At 46.9% G+C, this 18,967-nt stretch overlaps 1 protein-coding gene across 4 annotated transcripts in view; it reads left to right on the top strand.

Annotated features, from left to right (window-relative positions):
* Positions 1-18,967, top strand: part of TOR (target of rapamycin) — a 167,707-nt gene that overhangs the window by 102,379 nt on the left and 46,361 nt on the right. For all 4 annotated transcript variants that reach the window (XM_086799123.1, XM_086799124.1, XM_086799122.1 and 1 more), the window contains exons 37-53: positions 4,554-4,652; positions 4,809-4,949; positions 5,040-5,186; positions 9,366-9,549; positions 9,632-9,846; positions 9,954-10,160; positions 10,372-10,494; positions 10,613-10,807; positions 11,180-11,260; positions 11,349-11,423; positions 11,511-11,577; positions 11,664-11,824; positions 11,993-12,166; positions 12,271-12,399; positions 12,501-12,584; positions 12,681-12,742; positions 12,901-12,973. In XM_086799123.1, coding sequence (XP_086655249.1) covers positions 4,554-4,652; positions 4,809-4,949; positions 5,040-5,186; positions 9,366-9,549; positions 9,632-9,846; positions 9,954-10,160; positions 10,372-10,494; positions 10,613-10,807; positions 11,180-11,260; positions 11,349-11,423; positions 11,511-11,577; positions 11,664-11,824; positions 11,993-12,166; positions 12,271-12,399; positions 12,501-12,584; positions 12,681-12,742; positions 12,901-12,973 — 2,217 coding nt within the window. The remainder of the gene's footprint in view (positions 1-4,553; positions 4,653-4,808; positions 4,950-5,039; positions 5,187-9,365; positions 9,550-9,631; positions 9,847-9,953; positions 10,161-10,371; positions 10,495-10,612; positions 10,808-11,179; positions 11,261-11,348; positions 11,424-11,510; positions 11,578-11,663; positions 11,825-11,992; positions 12,167-12,270; positions 12,400-12,500; positions 12,585-12,680; positions 12,743-12,900; positions 12,974-18,967) is intronic.

The raw sequence follows: 18,967 nt of genomic DNA, 5'->3' as shown, positions 1-18,967 counted from the left end.
CTATGAGACCAAAGTGATACAATAATGTCCATGGCATATCTCATCATGGAATGGAAAGTAAAATAGAAAGAAAACATGAATATAGCTCTCTCACTGGGGTGATACAAAACTGTCCATGGAAACTCGTTAGGGAAAACTAAGAACATAAAAACATGGGAGCAGCATCAGCTCCAAGTAGATGGTATACCACTCTCCAAAATGTCAAGCATGGGGTTGACGAGTATGGCTGAGAGGTCTCTCTCAGCTATGTCACGTGGAAAGGTAGCTCGATGGCAGTGGAGAAGGTCCTGGATCTGGAGCTGATGAGGTGATCGTGGTGGATGGGGGGTCGAGGGCGTCGTGCACGTTGGAGTACAGAGGCTCGGTCCGAGGTAACTCCTCTCGGGCGAGGTAGGTCGAGAGCAGCTCGTGGAGGGTCAACAAGATCCACTATGTCGGTGTCCTCCACCTCCTGGGTCCGGAAGAAACTGGTGATGGTAGGCTTGCGAGGGAGGGGGCGGGGTGGCTAGGGCCGAGGCTCTCTCAAGGTGTCCTTGTGTCTGTGGAGCTCCAGCAGGAAGAGGCCCAGGCAACATTGGTCCTGTAAGTAAATGATCCTGGGGAGTGGACCAAATCCCTCACGAAATAGATAGCGAAACCTCCCGCGGATCTCATAGTATACTGGGCAGCGGCATATGTAATGCTCCTCCTTTTCAACCTGTGTGGCATAGTCGGCAGATCCTCTCCTCTTTGGGTGTCCGTATGAGCTTCCCGGCTCTGAAGATGCGCTTAGCTCTACCTGTCTCCACTCTGAGGCGGTGGGAAGAAACCCATATCTGGCCAATCGCAATCCGCATGGCATGGGACATGTGAACACTCAAGTAGCCCGGTTGCTGGATGAATCCATCCTCAGTGAGTGTCAGGAACTTGTCTCTATAAAAGTGCATCTTCGTGGGGAGCTCCGGGGGTGTGATCCATGTGCAACGTGTGTAGAGGCTAAGAAGATTTGACCGGATAACCTGGTTGGTATCCTCGTGAGACAGTTGGAGAAGAGGGGAGTCCAAACTGTACTGAAGGGGGGGTAGGCGGTCCATGTAGAGCCCATATAGTGAGAACCAAGTGGAAACTAGTGCATACCATACTCTAGAGTGCCCCTCAAGTGCTAGCCTATGTGGAGTCCAGGGCAAGCCTCGGGTACCTGTGGGGATCCATGTGACTGATGCAATGAAGGTACGTGATTGTCTTGAAGAGTGCCTCCACTACCATTGGGGCTGCAGCAAACTCTACCTAGATAATCTGGTGTGGGACTGATGGTTTGCTGCGGATGATACGGGAGAACATCATGACCTGGGGCCTCTCAACTCGTTGCCAATCCTCATCGGATAAATCTTGCCTCTAGAAAGCTGCTCCATACATCAAGGCTGGTGTGACGAGGGTGTCAAAAAGCCAGCCCTTCGTCCTGGGCTCCTTGAAATGTGCCCGGAAGCATTGCCGCTCAAGTAAGCTCAAGGTTGCATATCCCCGCATCACTCTGGCATGTGCTGCGGGAAGCATGGTAAAGCGTGGGCCACTGAAAGTTACACCAAGGTAGACATAGGATGAGACAATCTCCACAGGATCCCCTCTATATGTGAAGCTCAATCTGGATGTGACGGGGCAAGAGGTATTGAAGACCATTACCTTGGTTTTACCAAGGTTAATAGAGAGGTCCCGCTGAGTGCAAAAGTCATGTAAGGCATTCAACTGTCTCTGAAGCTCTTCGGCTGAGTGTGAGAGGAGGACGATGTCATTTGCATAAAGTAGTATGGGGAGCAATATGCCTGCTAGTGTGGGACCAGCTCCGCCTAATCCATCAATAAAGCTCGAGATCTCATCAATGGAGAGGCCGAAAAGAGTGGGTGATAGAGGGCAGCCCTGTTTCACCCCAATAGTGCTGGAAATCTCTTGTGATGTACCTCCTAGGGTTCTCACTCGTCTGGTCAGGGACTCATAGAGGGCGATGATGCTCCAAACCATGTCAGATGGGACTCCAATCTCCTGTAGACGGTGTAAAAGCCGGGCTCGGGGTAGAATATCAAAAGCTTTGCGGAAATCCACAAAGCAACAGTAAATCCTCTGGTGTCGTGCTCTACCCTCCTCGATGATGGCACGGAGGGTGAAGATGTGGTCAAGGGTAGAGTAGCTCCTTCGAAAGCCAGCCTGTACCCAGGCTCTGCATCCCTGGCTCTCTGCAAATGAACTAAGCTCCGCCTCTAGCACTGATCCATAGAGGTTGCCAATGTGTGGCCAATTATGAGCGTCATGTAGTTATTAGGATCAAGTGGATCTCCGGCTTTGAGGATGGGGGTGATGGTGTTGGTGGGCCAAGAGGGTGGAAATCCTTCACAAAGGGCTCTATTGATTATGTAGGCTAGTAGGGGCGCTAGGGTATCGTGGGCATGCGAGATGTACTCGGCAGTGAGTGCCTCATGATGTTGGGCTTGCCCATTGTGTAGTCTACGAATGGCCTTGAGGAGCATGCCCTTTGTGAAGAAGGTGGAGGTGGTGGGGCAGGGATTTGGTGGTGGGGGTAGGGGTGGTTGATGGGGGATATGATAGAGGGAGCGTGCATAGGAGTGCCATGTGTCCGGGCAGGTGATAGGTGTGGGAGGGTGATGTTCTTGGAGTTTCCTCCATGCCTCTTTGCAGTTCGGCCCTAAGAAAAGTCGGTATAACTCATCCTCTTTCCGAGCATAGAACTCTTGTTTCTTGCGATGGGTGAGCCGTTGAGAAATTCGTTGCGCTTGGCGCTTCGTGATTTGCCCAATCCGTACCTCATGCTTAAGACGGGAGCGTGTGGCCCGACATTCGTCATCATACCAACAGTTATGGGGCATGGAACTGCAAGGTGGCTTGGCGGTAGACCGCCGCGTGCAAATGAAAGAAGCTGGGGCGGATGTGTGGAGTATGGTGGTGAGTGTTGTTGTGAGGGTGGATAGGGGGACAATAGGTTCCACATCCTGGAGTTGGCGGTGGATGTGGTTGGAGTAAACAAGGTCAAGCTTGTGATCAAAGAGGACATGAGTGTAATGTGAGATGGGGGGGGTGAGAGAGAAAGAAAGAAAGAAAGAAAGATATATTAAGCGTCGACTAAAAACCAATGGGCCTATGAGACCAAAGTGGTACAGGAATGCCCATGGCATATCTCATCATGGAATAGAAAATAAAACAGAATGAAAACATAAATATAGCTATCTCACTGGGGTGATACAAAACTTTCCATGGAAACTCGTCATGGAATACTAAGAACATAAAAACATGGGAGCAACATCAGCTCTGAGTAGATGGTATACCACTCTCCAAAATTTCAAGCATGGGGTTGACGAGTATGGCCGAGAGGTCTCCCTCAGCTATGTCACGTGGAAAGGTAGCTCGATGGCGGTGGAGCATGTCCTGGATCTGGAGCTGATGCGGTGATTGTGGCTGACGGGGGGGTCGAGGGCGTCGGGCACGTTGGAGTATAGTGGCTTGGTCCGAGGTAACTCCTCTTGGGGGAGATAGGTCCAGAGCAACTCGTGGAGGGTCCACACGATCCACTATGGAGAGAGAGAGAGAGAGAGAGAGAGAGAGAGAGAGAGAGAGAGAGAGATGGAAGTACACGTGGGCCAAAATGCACGACTCGATGAGGATTACATTAGATTGATGATGTTATGAAGTACAAGTACATGCTTTTACAGGTTGCAAACCTTATCTTTTGACTCACACAAATCACACTCAGATACGGGGCATTACACATGGCACATGCTTATCTTATCCAGATAAGAGGGTGTTAGGCACACTTACACAAACATGGGGTGTTCACACCTATACAACCACATGTAGATGGATACACCCATACTAACAAGTATACGAGGTGTACATACAGGACACAAGAGACTCCAAAATTCCCAACAGTGAGATCTATCTATGATGCCCTCCACCTTTAGAGAATTGGGCGAGGGTTTGGATGGCTGCACGCTGGACGGCTATCCACAATCTTGCAAACCAATGTTGAGGCTTAGAGGGAGGCTGCAGTTGATGCTAGGTGCTGGAGGTCTTCTTTGGAGAAGAGGCAAGGGGCGGCGGTTTTGGTCGGGGGTGATGGAGTGGCTGCCCTGGAGTTCTCCTAAAGGGGGTGAAGACCAAAGGAAGCCGACACCTGTCGAAAAACCTGCTGTGAAGAAGCACTGAAGAGGTGGGAAGCGAGGTGGGGGCGCGAGGAGGTGGCAAGGCAAAGGGGGGAGCTCATAGGAGGGAAAAGGAGGCGACACAGAAGCAGGATAAGGCAGAGGGGAAGGGCTGTAGAGGGACTTGAAGGATGAAGCGGGACGAAATGGAGGCAAGGGCATACAGGAGCGGAGGCAGCAGGGTGGCAAGCAGGAGGGAGAGGGCGAAGGCAGGCGGAAGTGAAGAGAGAAGGGAGGTGGAAGACACAGTGTTTTGTTGTGATTGTATGTCTACCATCCTTTTTGATGGGGTTCACACTTGCATTACCTCATAAGCACCAAGTCTGCTCCGCCTTTTCTAATTAATTAATTTTATTGCAAGTGCAACAGGTCATTGATTATTCTACAAATGGTGGGAGTGAGGGTCATGCTGCTCTGATTCGTAAGATGTGGCATGACCGCATTCGGGGCACTAAAAGAAATGTTGAGGTTGGTGATAAAACAAGGTTCCCAGTGTTCCCAGTATTTCTTGGATTTCAGATAGCTGGAATCGATGGTTATGTAGCAGCAGCTCATTGGTGTTTCTGATTATTCTAGTTATTTTTTTCTCACTTATTTTCATGCTTGCTTATGGGATTTTGATAGGTATGGCATGCCCTGTTGGCCGTCAGAGCTCTTGTTCTTCCTGCGAAAGAAGATGTTGAGACATGGCTGAAATTTGCCTCGCTATGTCGAAAGAGTGGTCGCACAAACCAGTCCCGGGCCACACTGGAAAAACTTCTACTGGTAAAAGCTTTTTTGAGGCCTTTAGGTCTTTAAAGAATGGTTCTGTATCCTGAGAGCTTTACTGTGGACCTGCTTTTTCTCTTTCTGCAGCATGATCCTGAAGACTCATCCCCACCAAGAGCACATGTATATCGTGAGGCACCTCAGGTCATGTATGCATACCTGAAATATCAATGGTTTTCAGGAAAAAAACCTGGAGATGATCAAAAGCGACTCGTGGCCTTTCATCGATTACAGGTTACACACTAGAAACATCTTGACATCAGAAATGATAAATAATAACCCATGATTTTCTTTGCAAACCTTCACACTTTGCTGGACATGAACTACCAATGGAAAAGCAGCTCTATGTACTTCATGGCTGCAGGCATTAGAGATATGAGGACACTTCAAGGGTGTTATGTTTCATAACCCCATAATGTGTAGGGTTATACATGATCAACAATTTGCTGGAAAATTGGGGATCAGCCTGATCATGTGTTTTGATAATGAGGAGTGTCCAGATTCAGGCATGGATGTGGGAATCTGGAAAGCATTGATTTGTGTGACCATAGTAGGGGACAGTTCAAATAGTCAAGGTTTTGTAGACCATGCGCCCAATCAAATTTAAAGAAAGCCTAGGCTGTCTTTATGTAAACCAGGCAGGGCTTGCTTACGTGGTTGGCATGATCGACTTACTCATCAAGGCATCTAATCAAATGTTAAAAAGGCCTGGCTCTGCCCGCCTATAGAGAAAGAAAGAATGAAAGTAATATTAACGGCTACAAAAGACCCCAAGGGTCTATGAGACCACAAATGGTAAAATAATACCATCAATATACTGAGCCATGGAAAAAGTAACCGAGAGAAAAGGAAAAACAACTATCATTAACGTATACAGATGTGACATCATCATGTGACCCTGTACCGGAGAAACTAGCCATGATCAACTAATAATGATGCCCTCCTCAGCCAATACAGATTTGATAGCCGAGAAAATATCTGGCCTCTGTGATGGCAGCATGTCATGGCGTCAAAGAACCTCCTGGATTTACTTCTATTCGGTGGAGGGTCGTATTGGTCTAGGTTGGGGACGTCTGGCCTGCAAAATAGTTCGAGCTCTATCACTGGGGACCCCTCTAGGGTGGAGGACTGGACTGCTAGTGTAGGCCGTGGGCCGGATGCATGGGACGTCTGAAGAAATCTATAATGACCCTCTGGGAAGTATCATGTCGGGTCTTGATCTTGTTATCCTGTCTCAGTAATGCATCCCTATGACAACTGAGCTCGAGGAGGTACATGCCGAGGCATCTCAAATCATCAACTGCATCACTTGTGCGAGTGGACCAAACCCCTCACAGAAGAGGCAGTGGAATCTCCCTTTGGTGATGCCAAGGTTGGCAGCAGTAAGGATTCTCTCTATGCAAAACCACTACAATGCACCCAAGTCTCTTTGTAAACCCTTGGCTGACAAGGAGGCGAAAGTGGCCAAGGAGACAAAAACACTTTTTACGTCTACAGGAGGTGGAAGTGGCCAGGGAGACAAAAACACTTTTTACGTCTACAGGAGGCGAAAATAGCCAGGGAGACCAAATTATCTTATGAAACTAAATGATCTATGAGATTTAAGTGGTAAAGAAAAAAGAGAGATTATTTTGGTGCCATTGGAGCAGATTTTTACAGCGAGACTTGTATTGGCTGATCTGCTCTCTCCCCAGGCTGAGCAAGTCTTGCGATCTTTGGGTTGGATCTGCACAAGCAGCCCAGAAGGTGATTATCCAGCCTTGTCATGGAGGCGGTCTTTGCATCATTAATCTAGATAGCATATCTCATTCCGCCCAGCCCTAGCCATGTAGATCATTTGAACATTCATGGGTTGGGCGGCCCTTGCTCTTATTTGCGAAGGGAGGCCCTTGATCAGCAGTTGAAGCAAGCGCGCCCCCCCCCCCCCCCCCCCCCCCCCCCCCACCCTTCCTTCCTTCCCCTGTGGTGCGCTGCACCCGTTGCAATTTGGGCCAATTTCGAATTGCATCAATCTTTGCAGGATCCATCCGCACTCCATCTTTGGACACAATATGCCCAAGATAATGTATCTCTTACTTCAAGAATTCACTCTTCTTTGCATTTATGAAGAGTTTATGCTTACGGAGTTCTTCAAAAACAATAGCCAAATGAGCTCTATGCTCTTCTTTAGTCTTCGAGAAGACTAGGATGTCTGGCTGTCCATTATTTTGCAGGTTTTGGACAGCCCTCAAAACTGATTGAAAGCCAATACATTACTTTGCTTGCACCCTGATTCCAATCCTTGAATGCCTTTATATCTGCTATTGAGTTCTATTATGAAATCCTTGTTTTAAATAATTATTACATTATTTACTTACCAAAATGCCACTAAGATTTTAAAACGTTTTGTAAAAGTTTCGGTCCGTTTCATACGATTTGAAACGGGTTTCGTTGCTACTATGTACATGATGGGAAAGCACAGGTGGACCAATTGGGTGGCCAAATGGTGATAGTCATGGTTCTCTAGAATTATCAAACGGTTGTATTCTTGTTCCCTTTAGCACGCACATGGATCATTGCGATGTTTACACATCTTCTTGCACTCGTCCCACCAAAGTTCAAACTCTATGTGGATGAATAGTAGAAGGAAAAGATTGTATTGTAGTCTTGCGGAGATGATGGATTGGAGAGTGGGCAGGGTTTCAATTTCAGCAAGAGTGTGGAAAGACTAGCATTATAGGATCTCCATTGTCATGGCACAAGTGAATGCTTTGGGCTGCTTAGGTGGCAGGATCCTGGAAGGGCCCTATTAAAGATGCTGGCTAAGATAGGGACCAGAGTCTTCCACCCATGATCAACGTGCTCCATGCAAAGATTCTCTTGGTCCTTGGTCCTCTTGTTATGCAATTTCAAGAAGGCTTTTGTGATGTTGCTTGTTGTGAAGGGGGTGGTGGAAGTGGGACAGGTAAGGTTGAACTTCATTGGGGATATCATGTAGCTTATTTAGGTAGTTCTCCATGTGCAGGGATCTGTGATGGACATGGGTGGTCTCTTTTCCTCGAGCATGCGCTAGGCCTCTGTATTCTCTGCACTCATATATGTCTGACTAGTGCTTAGCAAAAATGCATGTTTTTCCCCCTATGGGAAAGGCATCGGAAGGATCCTTGCATTTCTTGTGTAGAGATCGATCCCTTCACCATGTATGTAGAAGGTGAAGGCATGTGGCTTTACACTCGTCATACCAACTATTCTGAAGCCATGATCCAGAAGGGGCTTATATCTGCTCATATTGTTGCCGACTCACCAAGCAACAATGGTGGGTGTTCATTCCATACCCATCAATGGACATAGTTGTGCGCCATCTTCGAATTGCTGAAGGGATCCCTGTAATGTGCACATTAAATGATTTTTCTCTGTCTACACTTCTCTTCATCAAGGGTAGCTGTTATGTTTTCTGTTTCTTGACAACCTTCACGCATTGGGAGGTTGCCTCAATGTTCATACACAAGTCTGCGTTCTCAGCCTTGATTTTTGATGTGGTAACCTTTATGTCTTCGTCAGGCTTGGCAGTGGCCTCCTTGAGCTGTCTGAGGTCTGCCTTGTGTGATTCCTCCTCTTTCTTCTGATTGTTGTCAAGGGAGGCAATGGTTGCTTTTTGTTCTGCCGAGTACCCCTCATGATGCTCCTCCATCTTTGTGAGCTATGGGTTATGGGCTTTGTTCAGTTCAGCCATAGTTGTCAGGTACGATGCCGTACGTTTCGTCCGATACGATACCGTACGGGAAAATACGGTACGATATAATTTTTTTCTTATCGTACGATAAAAAGACAGTGTTTTAAAAAAATACTTATAAACTTAGGTATTTCCAAGTCGAGATATGGAGTGTTTTAGAAAGGAGGGAAGCATCATAATACAAAGGAAGCTCAAACAGCCGTAGATAAGCAAAAAAAAAAAACCATTACCACCCAAAAAAATATTTTTTTTGGAGAGAGAATTATTTTTGAAAAAAAATGTTGGGGAAAAATATTTTTTTTTTGAAAAAATCCATACGAGTATGTACGGTATCGTACCGTATGGTATTCCGTACGATAAGCCGTCCTACGCCATACAGAAACAACCTTGAGTTCAGCCAATTCTCTATCATGTTGCTCCTCTTGGAATGCCAAAATGTCTGAATGATGTTGAATCCCTCGCGCATGTAGCTATTGGTCTTCTCCTTGTAATCATTGATGTAGGCTTCCATTTTATCCAATATGTCCTTCATTTTACCATGCAGTCCGTTCCATGTAGTGGAGCTGGTCATTGTCTAGCCCTTTCTGTTTTGCTTAAGGTTGGATGAGTGAGGAGAGAAGCAAACAGAGAGGCAAACAAATGAATGAGAGAGAGAGAGAGAGAGAGAGAGAGAGAGAGAGAGTTATGGTTAATTTATGCAGGAACTTGCTCTTGAGCTGGATGACTCAGTTAGGCACCCCCCAGGGTTGGAAACTCATGTTGGCCTCCCTTTGAATACAAGCAATCTTACAGGAACACCCATTCCTCTCATAGCTCGGGTTCATTTGAAACTTGGAACCTGGCACTGGTCCCTCAAGCCCAGTCTAGACGAAGACTCAGTAAAAGGTATCTGCATACTTAATTCAAATCATAAAATTCAAATTTTGACTATTGATTTTGACCCCCGTGTCACTTGGTGTAATTCAAGGTATACTCCATGCGTTAAATAGCGCAACAGAATATGCGCCTATGTGGGCCAAATCTTGGCATAAGTGGGCATTGTTTAATACGGCCGTTGTTTCACACTATGCAACCCGAGGGCATCCTTCAGTACTGCATGGGTATGTTGAGGCTGCAGTCAAAGGGTATTTCCGCTCTATCGCGTATGCTTCTGCACGAAAGGGTGGGGATGATAGTTTACAGGTTAGTCTTTGTATATCTACATACAGAAACATGAATGCAAATGAAGGGGTTATCTCTACTTCTGCATGTAATGATGAGATTTTGATCACATGGCTGCAATATTTCAGGATATTCTGCGACTGTTGACTCTTTGGTTCAGCTATGGTGCAAGCAATGAAGTCAGGGATGCCCTTCAACAAGGGTTTGCCGATGTGAATATTGATACATGGCTTGTGGTGCTGCCACAGATCATTGCACGCATACATTCCAATATCCCTGCTGTTCGAGAGCTGATTCAGTCATTGTTAGTTCGAATCGGGAGAGATCACCCTCAGGTTTGTTTCCCTTAGCAACAGCAGTTGTTGCTAATTCAGTACTAGTAGCAAAGTGCTGACTTTTGTGTTGGCTGCTCTTCTTGGTATCAGCTTCTTGTTGGCATGCTGCTTTTTACTCTTCTTCTTAGCTTGATGTGCAAGTGTTGAACAAGTGTAGTTTGAAGTTTTGAATGCAATCTAATCTATGTCTTTCATGGTTAAATTGGTGCAGGCACTCATGTATCCTCTGCTCGTGGCTTGTAAATCAATAAGCTCTTTGCGCCGGACTGCTGCAGAACAGGTGGTTGAACAGGTCCGGCAACACAGTCAACATAGTGCACTGCTGGTTGAGCAGGTATAAATAATCCCATAAGGAAACGTCTTACATAACCTTCTATTTTCAAATGGTGTAGAAAGGGAAATTTTTTACACTAAACAGATATCTTGATTATTGCACATGATTCATTTGCCAGGCTCAATTGGTTTCCAAGGAGCTTATAAGAGTAGCCATTTTGTGGCACGAGACATGGCATGAAGCTTTGGAGGAAGCAAGCCGTCTGTACTTTGGTGAGCACAATGTAGAGGGAATGTTGCACGTGCTTTTGCCATTGCACAAATTGCTCGAAAAAGAAGGCCCTACGACTGCACAGGAGATCCATTTTGTTCAGGTAAAATTTAGGGGACGATGTCTACTGAGTGTTAAATTTTATTGCTAGTAGGAGACTGGAGTATGTTCACTTTAAATTATTATGCCCTCCATGAGAAGGAAAACAAGTTATCATGTGAATGGGGTGTAGCCCAGTGGTGTGGGCTTGTGACTTGGGTAGGGGAGGTCTTGAGTTCAAATCCCCGGAGGCCCTCGTTGGTATTGTGGCCACAAGTTGTCACGGGAAGACCAAGCTGCCTTCGGGCGGGGACCAAATTATGACTACAGAAGGATCTTCTCGATAGAAAAATATAAAGTTATTATGGGTATGCTGCCATGATTGTAGAAAATAACCTTAAGCTCTAAGGAGGGGTATTTTTTCCCCCTTTGTCAGAATTATGGTCGGGAGCTGCAAGAAGCTTATGAGTGCTGCATGAAGTATCGAAAAACAGGAAAGGAAGCAGAGCTTACTCAGGTGAAGTGCCAACACAAGGCTTTATGCCATTATTTTGCTATTTGAGCTGGTATTGACTGGCTGGAACCTTGTTTCTGGTGAAGTTCAGGCATGGGACCTATATTACCATGTGTTCAAGAGGATAAATAAGCAACTCCCAGGCCTTACCACACTTGAGCTGCAGGTGTGTTCTTTGAAAATTGAGTTTTTTCCCTTTTTGTCCCTAGATGCTGTTGGTGACTACACTTTGTATGCTTCTTTGTCAACACAGAATGTATCCCCAGCACTCCTCAATGCTCGGGACCTGGTGCTTGCTGTGCCTGGAACATATCGTGCAGGTACACTGATGTAGCAGGATGTCATGTTCAATCACCTGGCCCCTTGGCAATGCGTGTAAATGAAGCGTTTCTCTTGTTTCTCGTAGGGGCTCCTGTCATCACAATCACTGGGTTTTCACCCCAGCTAATTGTAATCGCATCAAAGCAACGGCCCAGAAAGTGTACAATTCATGGTAGTGATGGTGAGGATCATGCCTTTTTGTTAAAAGGGCATGAGGATCTACGACAGGATGAGCGTGTCATGCAGGTATAGTTGAGAGTGTCTTTGCTTGGATTTTGTCAATCATATGGCTTGCATGAAGCTTGTTGTGAGAAATTAATTCTGGGTAGACCGAGGACCCTGCAAATGCGTGTCTTGGCTCCCAATGTTGCTTTTTTAGAGGTTATTCTGATTCTTCTACTATGGATGATTCAGCTTTTTGGGCTGGTGAACACGTTGCTTGCGAATGCCCCAAATACTGCGGAGAAAGATCTCTCTATACGGCGCTATGCTGTTATTCCACTGTCCCCTAACAGTGGATTAATAGGCTGGGTGCCCAATTGTGACACACTTCACCATCTAATCCGTGAATACAGGGATGCACGGAAGGTGATATGTTACAATTTTAATACTTTCTAGTATAGACAGGTTTTTTCAGTCCCCTTCCGTGGTTGACTTCATTGTTGGAGAGTTTGGTTGCTTTTTCATGGCAGTTTCCTGTGAACATGGAACACCGACTTATGATACAATTTGCTCCTGATTATGAAAATCTCACATTAATTGCAAAAGTTGAGGTTTTTGAAGATGCATTGCAGAACACAGATGGGAATGATCTTGCTAAGTTGAGTACTAAGGAACCTGTGAATATCTTATGGCTGAGGTATGAAGTTCTATGAGCACTACTTTGCATTTAGGATGCTGATAATTATTCTTTGATTTTCAGGTGCTTTGGCTAAAGAGTAGAACCTCTGAGGTTTGGCTTTCTCGTAGAACTAATTATACACGCAGTCTGGCTGTGATGAGCATGGTACTTCACATCCTAGTTCTATTCTGGCTCATGGAAATTACCATCGTACTGCACACTAAAAACAGTGTGGTGTTTTATATGATTGTATATTTTCAGGTGGGCTATCTACTTGGATTGGGCGATCGCCATCCAAGTAATCTTATGCTGCATCGTGTCAGGTGAATTCGATCACATAGCTTTTTTGGAAGCTGAACAACTATGCTTCAAGCTGTTTTACTTTTTTCCAAACAAAAAATTCTATTAAAAGAAAGTTTTCTCAATAATTTCCCGAGCTGACTATATTCTTTGCCGTTCATTTTCTTGGTGTTAAAATCAGTGGTAAAATCCTCCACATTGACTTTGGGGACTGCTTTGAGGCCTCGATGAATCGAGAGAAGTTTCCGGAAAAGGTCAGTCATCATCGTAATCAGGATAAATATGTATGTGTGCGCGCGTGTGCATGCGCCTGCGTGCAGGTTCGTTTGCATGCACACATGGGGTGTGTGAGAGAGAGAGAGAGAAAGAAAGAAAGATATATTAACGTCTACGAGAGGCCAAAGTCGGCCTATGAGACAAAAGATAATACAACTGTGTTCTTCCGGTCATCGGAAGAAAAGAAACAAAAGAAAAAGTGTGCATGTGTCTGGATACAACTGTGAATCATCATGGATCGGTGGAGCCCATATACAGGGGATGTGGATGGAGTGCTAAGGCAAGATGCATCTCTATATGCTGAAGGGGTAGTACAAGCCTGCTATGCAGATCTATGTCTAACTCCATCCAGTGCCATAAGAGGGATATAAGATATCATACATCGCCGATGCTGAGGCTGTGAATGGCATGACCATGTACCCTGAGTCTGAATGAAAGCGAGCTAGCCTCTCCTGTGTCTCCATCTGGTGTCTCATTCGGATAGCTGCTATCTCTCGGTGACGGAGTCGGGGTGCTCTATGTCCAGTCTGTCTAGGTCTCCTCCTGGCTCTCAATTCCTCTGCTCTCTGTACGGTCACCCCACGTGGTACATCACCTGGCACTGGCATAGCTCTCTGGAAGAAATCTGTGAGCTGGGACTGTCTCCCACCCCTAGTGGGAGCGGGTGTCTGGAGGACTCTCTCTCGAGAACTATGAAGCTCTAGTAGTAGTCTGCCAAGCTGTCGCTGGTCCGAGGCCTCCATCAACTGATGTAGTGAAGAGTGCTCCTCAAACAATCCTGCATATCTATCTCTGACCTCCTGGTGGGCTCTACATCTACATACAAAGTGATCCTCAGTCTCCACCTCCTCGCGGCACAATCTGCATATCCGCTCAGCTCTAGGAACCCGTGCCGCTCTCCCAGCCTCTATCTCTAGCTGATGTGATGAGACTCGTAGCTGTCCAATAGCAACGCGAGAGCTGTGTGGCATGTATACATCCATGTACCGCGGTCGATGTATAAACCCATCCCTTGAGATGCTCATAAAGTGGTCTCTGTAGTACAGCATCTTCGGTGGTAGTGGGCTCTCTGGTGCTGTCCATGTCTCCTGTATGTAGTGCTGCCATATGTCTTGTCTCATCACTCTGTTCCTCTCATTGAGAGAGAGGTAACCCCGTGGAGCAGACTGATCATAGAGAGAGAGAGAGAGAGAGAGAGAGAGAGAGAGAGAGAGAGAGAGAGTTGTATTTATGTCTTGAAAAGGCCAAAATGACCTATGAGACCAAAAGGTTACATCATATCCATGAGGTACATCATCTCTGGTACAAAATAGTAATAATAAGGATAACAAAAACCTAGAACTATAAAATCTGATCTAGGTACATGAGCAGAGAGCTCGCATATCACCCTAATACATCCCCCATGGGCCACTGTGACATGGTGCTCAAGGTTGTAAAACTAGCCGGCGAAGGAGGTCCTATGATGATGGGAGATGGTGGCGTGGCTGTGGGTGAAGGCCATGGGGTCTGGGGCGTTGAGCTCTGCATAACTCAGTGGCTCTGTCGAATGTCATACCTCTCGGCCGAGCTCCTGCACTAGCCCGTGGTCCGGATATGGTGTTCGGATCGGCCCTCGGAGTGCTGGTATGGAAGAAGTTGATGAGAGAGCTCTGTGTTGGGGAGAAATGAAATGATATATTAACGTCTCTAAGAGGCCATAATGGCCTATGAGACCAAAATTGAGAGTACATCTGAAGTTGGTGTCTCATCAAAGAGAACAAGACTAAGAAGTACAATAAACTGATTGTCCTATAGTTATAAGAGCAGAACTGCAAGACTCCGAGATGATACTGAGTAGAAAATACTGGAAAATGTATATCAAGTAGATCCATGTATGGTGATCAGTTGAAGTGTTGCCCTCTCCTTAGATCAAGTATCTCCGCCATGGGGCTGTCTAGAATAGAGAGGTCGTAGAAGCGAGGTAGGCGCCTCCGATGCCGAGCAATAATGGCTCTGATCTGGCGATGGTGAGGATGTCGTGGTCGGGATCCGGGTGGGCATGCCCGACGAGCACGACATAAGATAACTGCTCTATCAGTGGTGACTCCCTAGGAGCGTGGTCGGTGGTCTGATGGCCCAATGGAGGAGGTATCAGGAGGTGTGGGGGCTGGGTTGCTGGTGCTAGTGCTGGTGCTGGTCCCGAAGAAATCTGTCAGGGTCCTCTGTCTAGGTACATCATGGCTCAGCCTCCTGTCTGCCAAGAGGGTCTCTCTATGTCTCCTGAGCTCAAGTAGAAACAATCCGCAGCTGGTGTGATGAGGTTCGGATCTGTCCAATGGCACAACGTATCCCATGTGATAGGTGTACATCCATGTACGCTGGGAGAGAGAGAGAGAGAGAGAGAGAGAGAGAGAGAGAGAGAGAGAGAGATGAAATGTTATATTAACGTCTTCAAAAGGCCATAATGACCTATGAGAGAGAGAGAGAGAGAGAGAGAGAGAGAGAGAGAGAGAGAGAGAAATGAAATGTTATATTAACGTCTTCAAAAGGCCATAATGACCTATGAGACCAAAAAGTTACATCATGGTGGATCTGATACAATGTCTGGATAAAAAACCAGAAAATGAAAAAATAAAGATGATACTACTGGCGCCTAGAAAATGAAACTGGAACTGGAAGGTAAACTGCAACCTCCCTCTATGCTGGGATGCCCTCCCCCGTAGTCGTGGGCGTCTGGACCACCCAAGCTCAATAGCACGATGAATCAGTGTACCGCTGGTGTGGGCGGTATCCATGTCCTGCTGGTGCTGTGGTCCATTTGGCGCAGTGGTGGCTGGACTAAAGAAGTTTGTAATGTGCCTCTGAGTCTGGCTCTCTGTGCGCCTAAGCAGGCCATCTCTATATCTAAGCAAGAGAAATCCCAAACACCTCTGTCCGTGGTACCCCATGACTCTGGAAAGTGGTCCAAAACCCTCTCTGAATAAACAGTGGAAACGACCACGTTTCTCATATCATGCAGTACAATGGCATATATAATGCAGCTCTGTCTCTGGCTCCTCATGGCATACTCGACATATCCTGGCCTCAGCTGGTATACCTCTATATCGGCCAATCTCAATCTCAAGCTGGTGTGAGGGTGTGCGAATCTGACCAATAGCACATCGTACTGCATAAGACAAGTGTACATCCATGTAACTGGGTCTGATCACAAAACCATCTGCTGTGAGCTGAAGAAAATGCTCTCTGTAGAAAGCCATCTTCGTGCGCAGCTCCTCAGTCGGGTGTATCCATGTCCTCCTAATGTCCAGCTGAACTAAATCCTGACGGATGAGTCTAGTAATCTCTGTCCGTGTGAGAGTGAGAGAGGGTGCCTCCAGAGAATACTGGAAGGGAGGCAATCTGTCCATGCTAAAACCATGTGCCTGGAACCAAGATGTCATCTGTCCATACCAACAAGCCGTGTCTCCCTATAAAGCTAACTGTCGGGTGGACTCAAGGGCGAGGCGTGCATATCTGTCTGGGGGGAGATCCCATAAGCCATGTATGTAGGAGACTGATCTCGTAAGAGCCTCAATCACCAGAGGGGCAACCGCCAGCTCTGCTCGAATAATCTCATGAGGTACCTAGGCCTTGGCTCTAATAATCCTAGCAATCATAGATACCAAAGGCCTCTCCATACCTCTCCACCCGCCTGTGCTGTGATGGCCCACTGAAGGTCCCCATATCTGCACTCCATAAAGCATAGTTGATGTCACTAGAGTGTCAAAAGGCCAAAGTTTCATTCGAGGTTCCTGAAACTGAACCTCCGAACACATCCTCTCCAAACCACCCAGGCCTGCATGTGCTCTAGTCAATCTAGTCTCTGCTGCTCTCCTCATCGAAAACACTGGCCCACTAAATACTACCCCAAGATATGTATATGCATCTGTATACTCCACAATCTCTTGCCCATATGTAAATGTGGGAGCTGATCGTCTAACCCACTGTGGCGTGGTGTTAAACACCATAACCTTGGTTTTGCCAAGGTTGACAGGCAATCCACTATCACGTGGAAACTCATGTAAAGCATCCAGATGATGCTGCATACCCTCAGGGGAGTCAGAGATCAACACAATATCATCAGCATATAACAATAGTGGGATCCAGTGGAGGGAACCAAAGTAGAGACCCCCTCTGGGTGCGTCCTGTCCTGCAAAAACTGATCTATATAAAGCCATAATCCCCCATATGAGCTCTGTGGGTACCCCCATCTCCTGTAATCGCCTCATCAATCTGGCTCTAGGCACTGTATCAAATGCTTTGCGGAAGCCCCCAAAGCTACAATAAATCCGTCGCCCATGCGACCTGCCCTCCTCAATAATGGCCTGCAGAGTCAAGATGTGGTCAAGAGTAGAGAAACCTCTCATGAACCCTGCTTGTCCCTCTGCTCGAATGCCCTTTCTCTCTGCCCATCTACTCAACTCTGCTCAAGAATGGATGCATACAATCGTGCTAGTGTGTGACCAATCATAATAGTGCGATAATTCCCTGGCTCCATAGGGTCCCCTGACTTGAAGATAGGCACGATGGTGGACATACTCCAAGTCTCGGAGCCTTCCCACATAGCACGATTGAACATCACTGCTAGAAGCTCTGCCAGCATGTCTCTCGCATGAATAAAGTGGTCACCGACCAATCCATCATGATCATATGCTCTCCCAGTCTTCATCCTATAAATGGCCTTCCTTACCATCTCTGCGGTAAAGAAAGTACATGTCAGTGGGCATGGTGCTGGCGGGCCAGGAAAATGTGTGTCCAGGAACTGTATATAGAGATGCTGCATAACTACCCCAGACCTCTGTAGAAGTGATAGCCAAAGCAGGGGAGGACTCATGAAACAAACGCCAAGCCTCCCTCGAATCCTGGCTCAAGAACAGCTGGTATAATTCCTGCTCTAGTTGAGCAAGGAAGGCACGCTTTTTCCTTCGCACAAGGCACCGGAAGGCAATACGTGACTGTCGGTGAGTAGTGACTCCCAAAGCAACCTCCCGTTGCAGTCGGGCTCTTGTCTCTCTGCACTCCTCATCATACCAGCTGTTCTGGGGCATACACCTAGAACGCTGTCTCTGTCCAGGCTGAGTATGTGGATATGCCTCTCTCGCTGCATCCTGTAAAGTCTCTGTCGGTATATGGGTCAGCTCCTCCAAAGGTCTCCCTGGCTCCTCTGTGTACAGACGTCTATAAATCCCATCTCTGTAGACAACATCAGTCTCTGAAGTAAAAGTATATCGAGTGTGATCTGCCCCTCGTGTCCTCTGAGCTGTGGTAAAGTGAAAAGAGATGGTCAATGTCAACAATGCATGATCCTAAAGGCTGTCTGGCGGTTGCCCGTGAGGGCATTAAAGTCCCCTAACAGGATGATGTCTCCATCCCTAGCGAACTCCCATATGTCATCATCTAGCACAGAGAAAGGAGACTGCCCTCTAGGTGCTGCATATGTCGATGTACTAGGAGCAAAATAGCTATGGCAATATACAGGAATCTGCATGTGTCGGTCCTCAGTCTCACCCACATACATCTGGCCTGATCATTTCTCCGAACGATGCGTAGAAGCGGTTGTAGCTCCTCCCTGAAAAGAACTGCCACCCCCCCCCTGATCCTCTAGTACTGTGTACCGATCTCGTTCCTAGTCTGCAAGTTGTCTCCCATCTGTATCCTGTCACCTGTGGCATCATCTGACCACGGGCCTGGTGAGTCTCCGAGTAGAAGACTATATCTCTATCTCTAAAGCTGTCCTCAGTTCCACGCTGCCGGCTTTAATTTGGTCCCATAGGTCTTGCACCGTCATGTAGAGCGTCGCTCCACGATGACCACCCTCCCTTCTCTATAAAATGCTATCTTTCCCTTTTCTCTTGCCGCCCTTCATATGTGCAAACTGTGAAAGAGGAAGATCGTCACCAGGAAAAATGTCTGTATTCTTTAAAGTGGGTCGCCTCTCCAAGAACTCCTTCGCC

The sequence above is a fragment of the Cibotium barometz genome, chromosome 6, assembly GCF_041138505.1.
Source record: "Cibotium barometz isolate CiBa-2024 chromosome 6, ASM4113850v1, whole genome shotgun sequence".
NCBI classification, from domain to species: Eukaryota; Viridiplantae; Streptophyta; class Polypodiopsida; order Cyatheales; family Cibotiaceae; genus Cibotium; species Cibotium barometz.
This window is presented reverse-complemented; position numbering and strand designations above follow the sequence as displayed.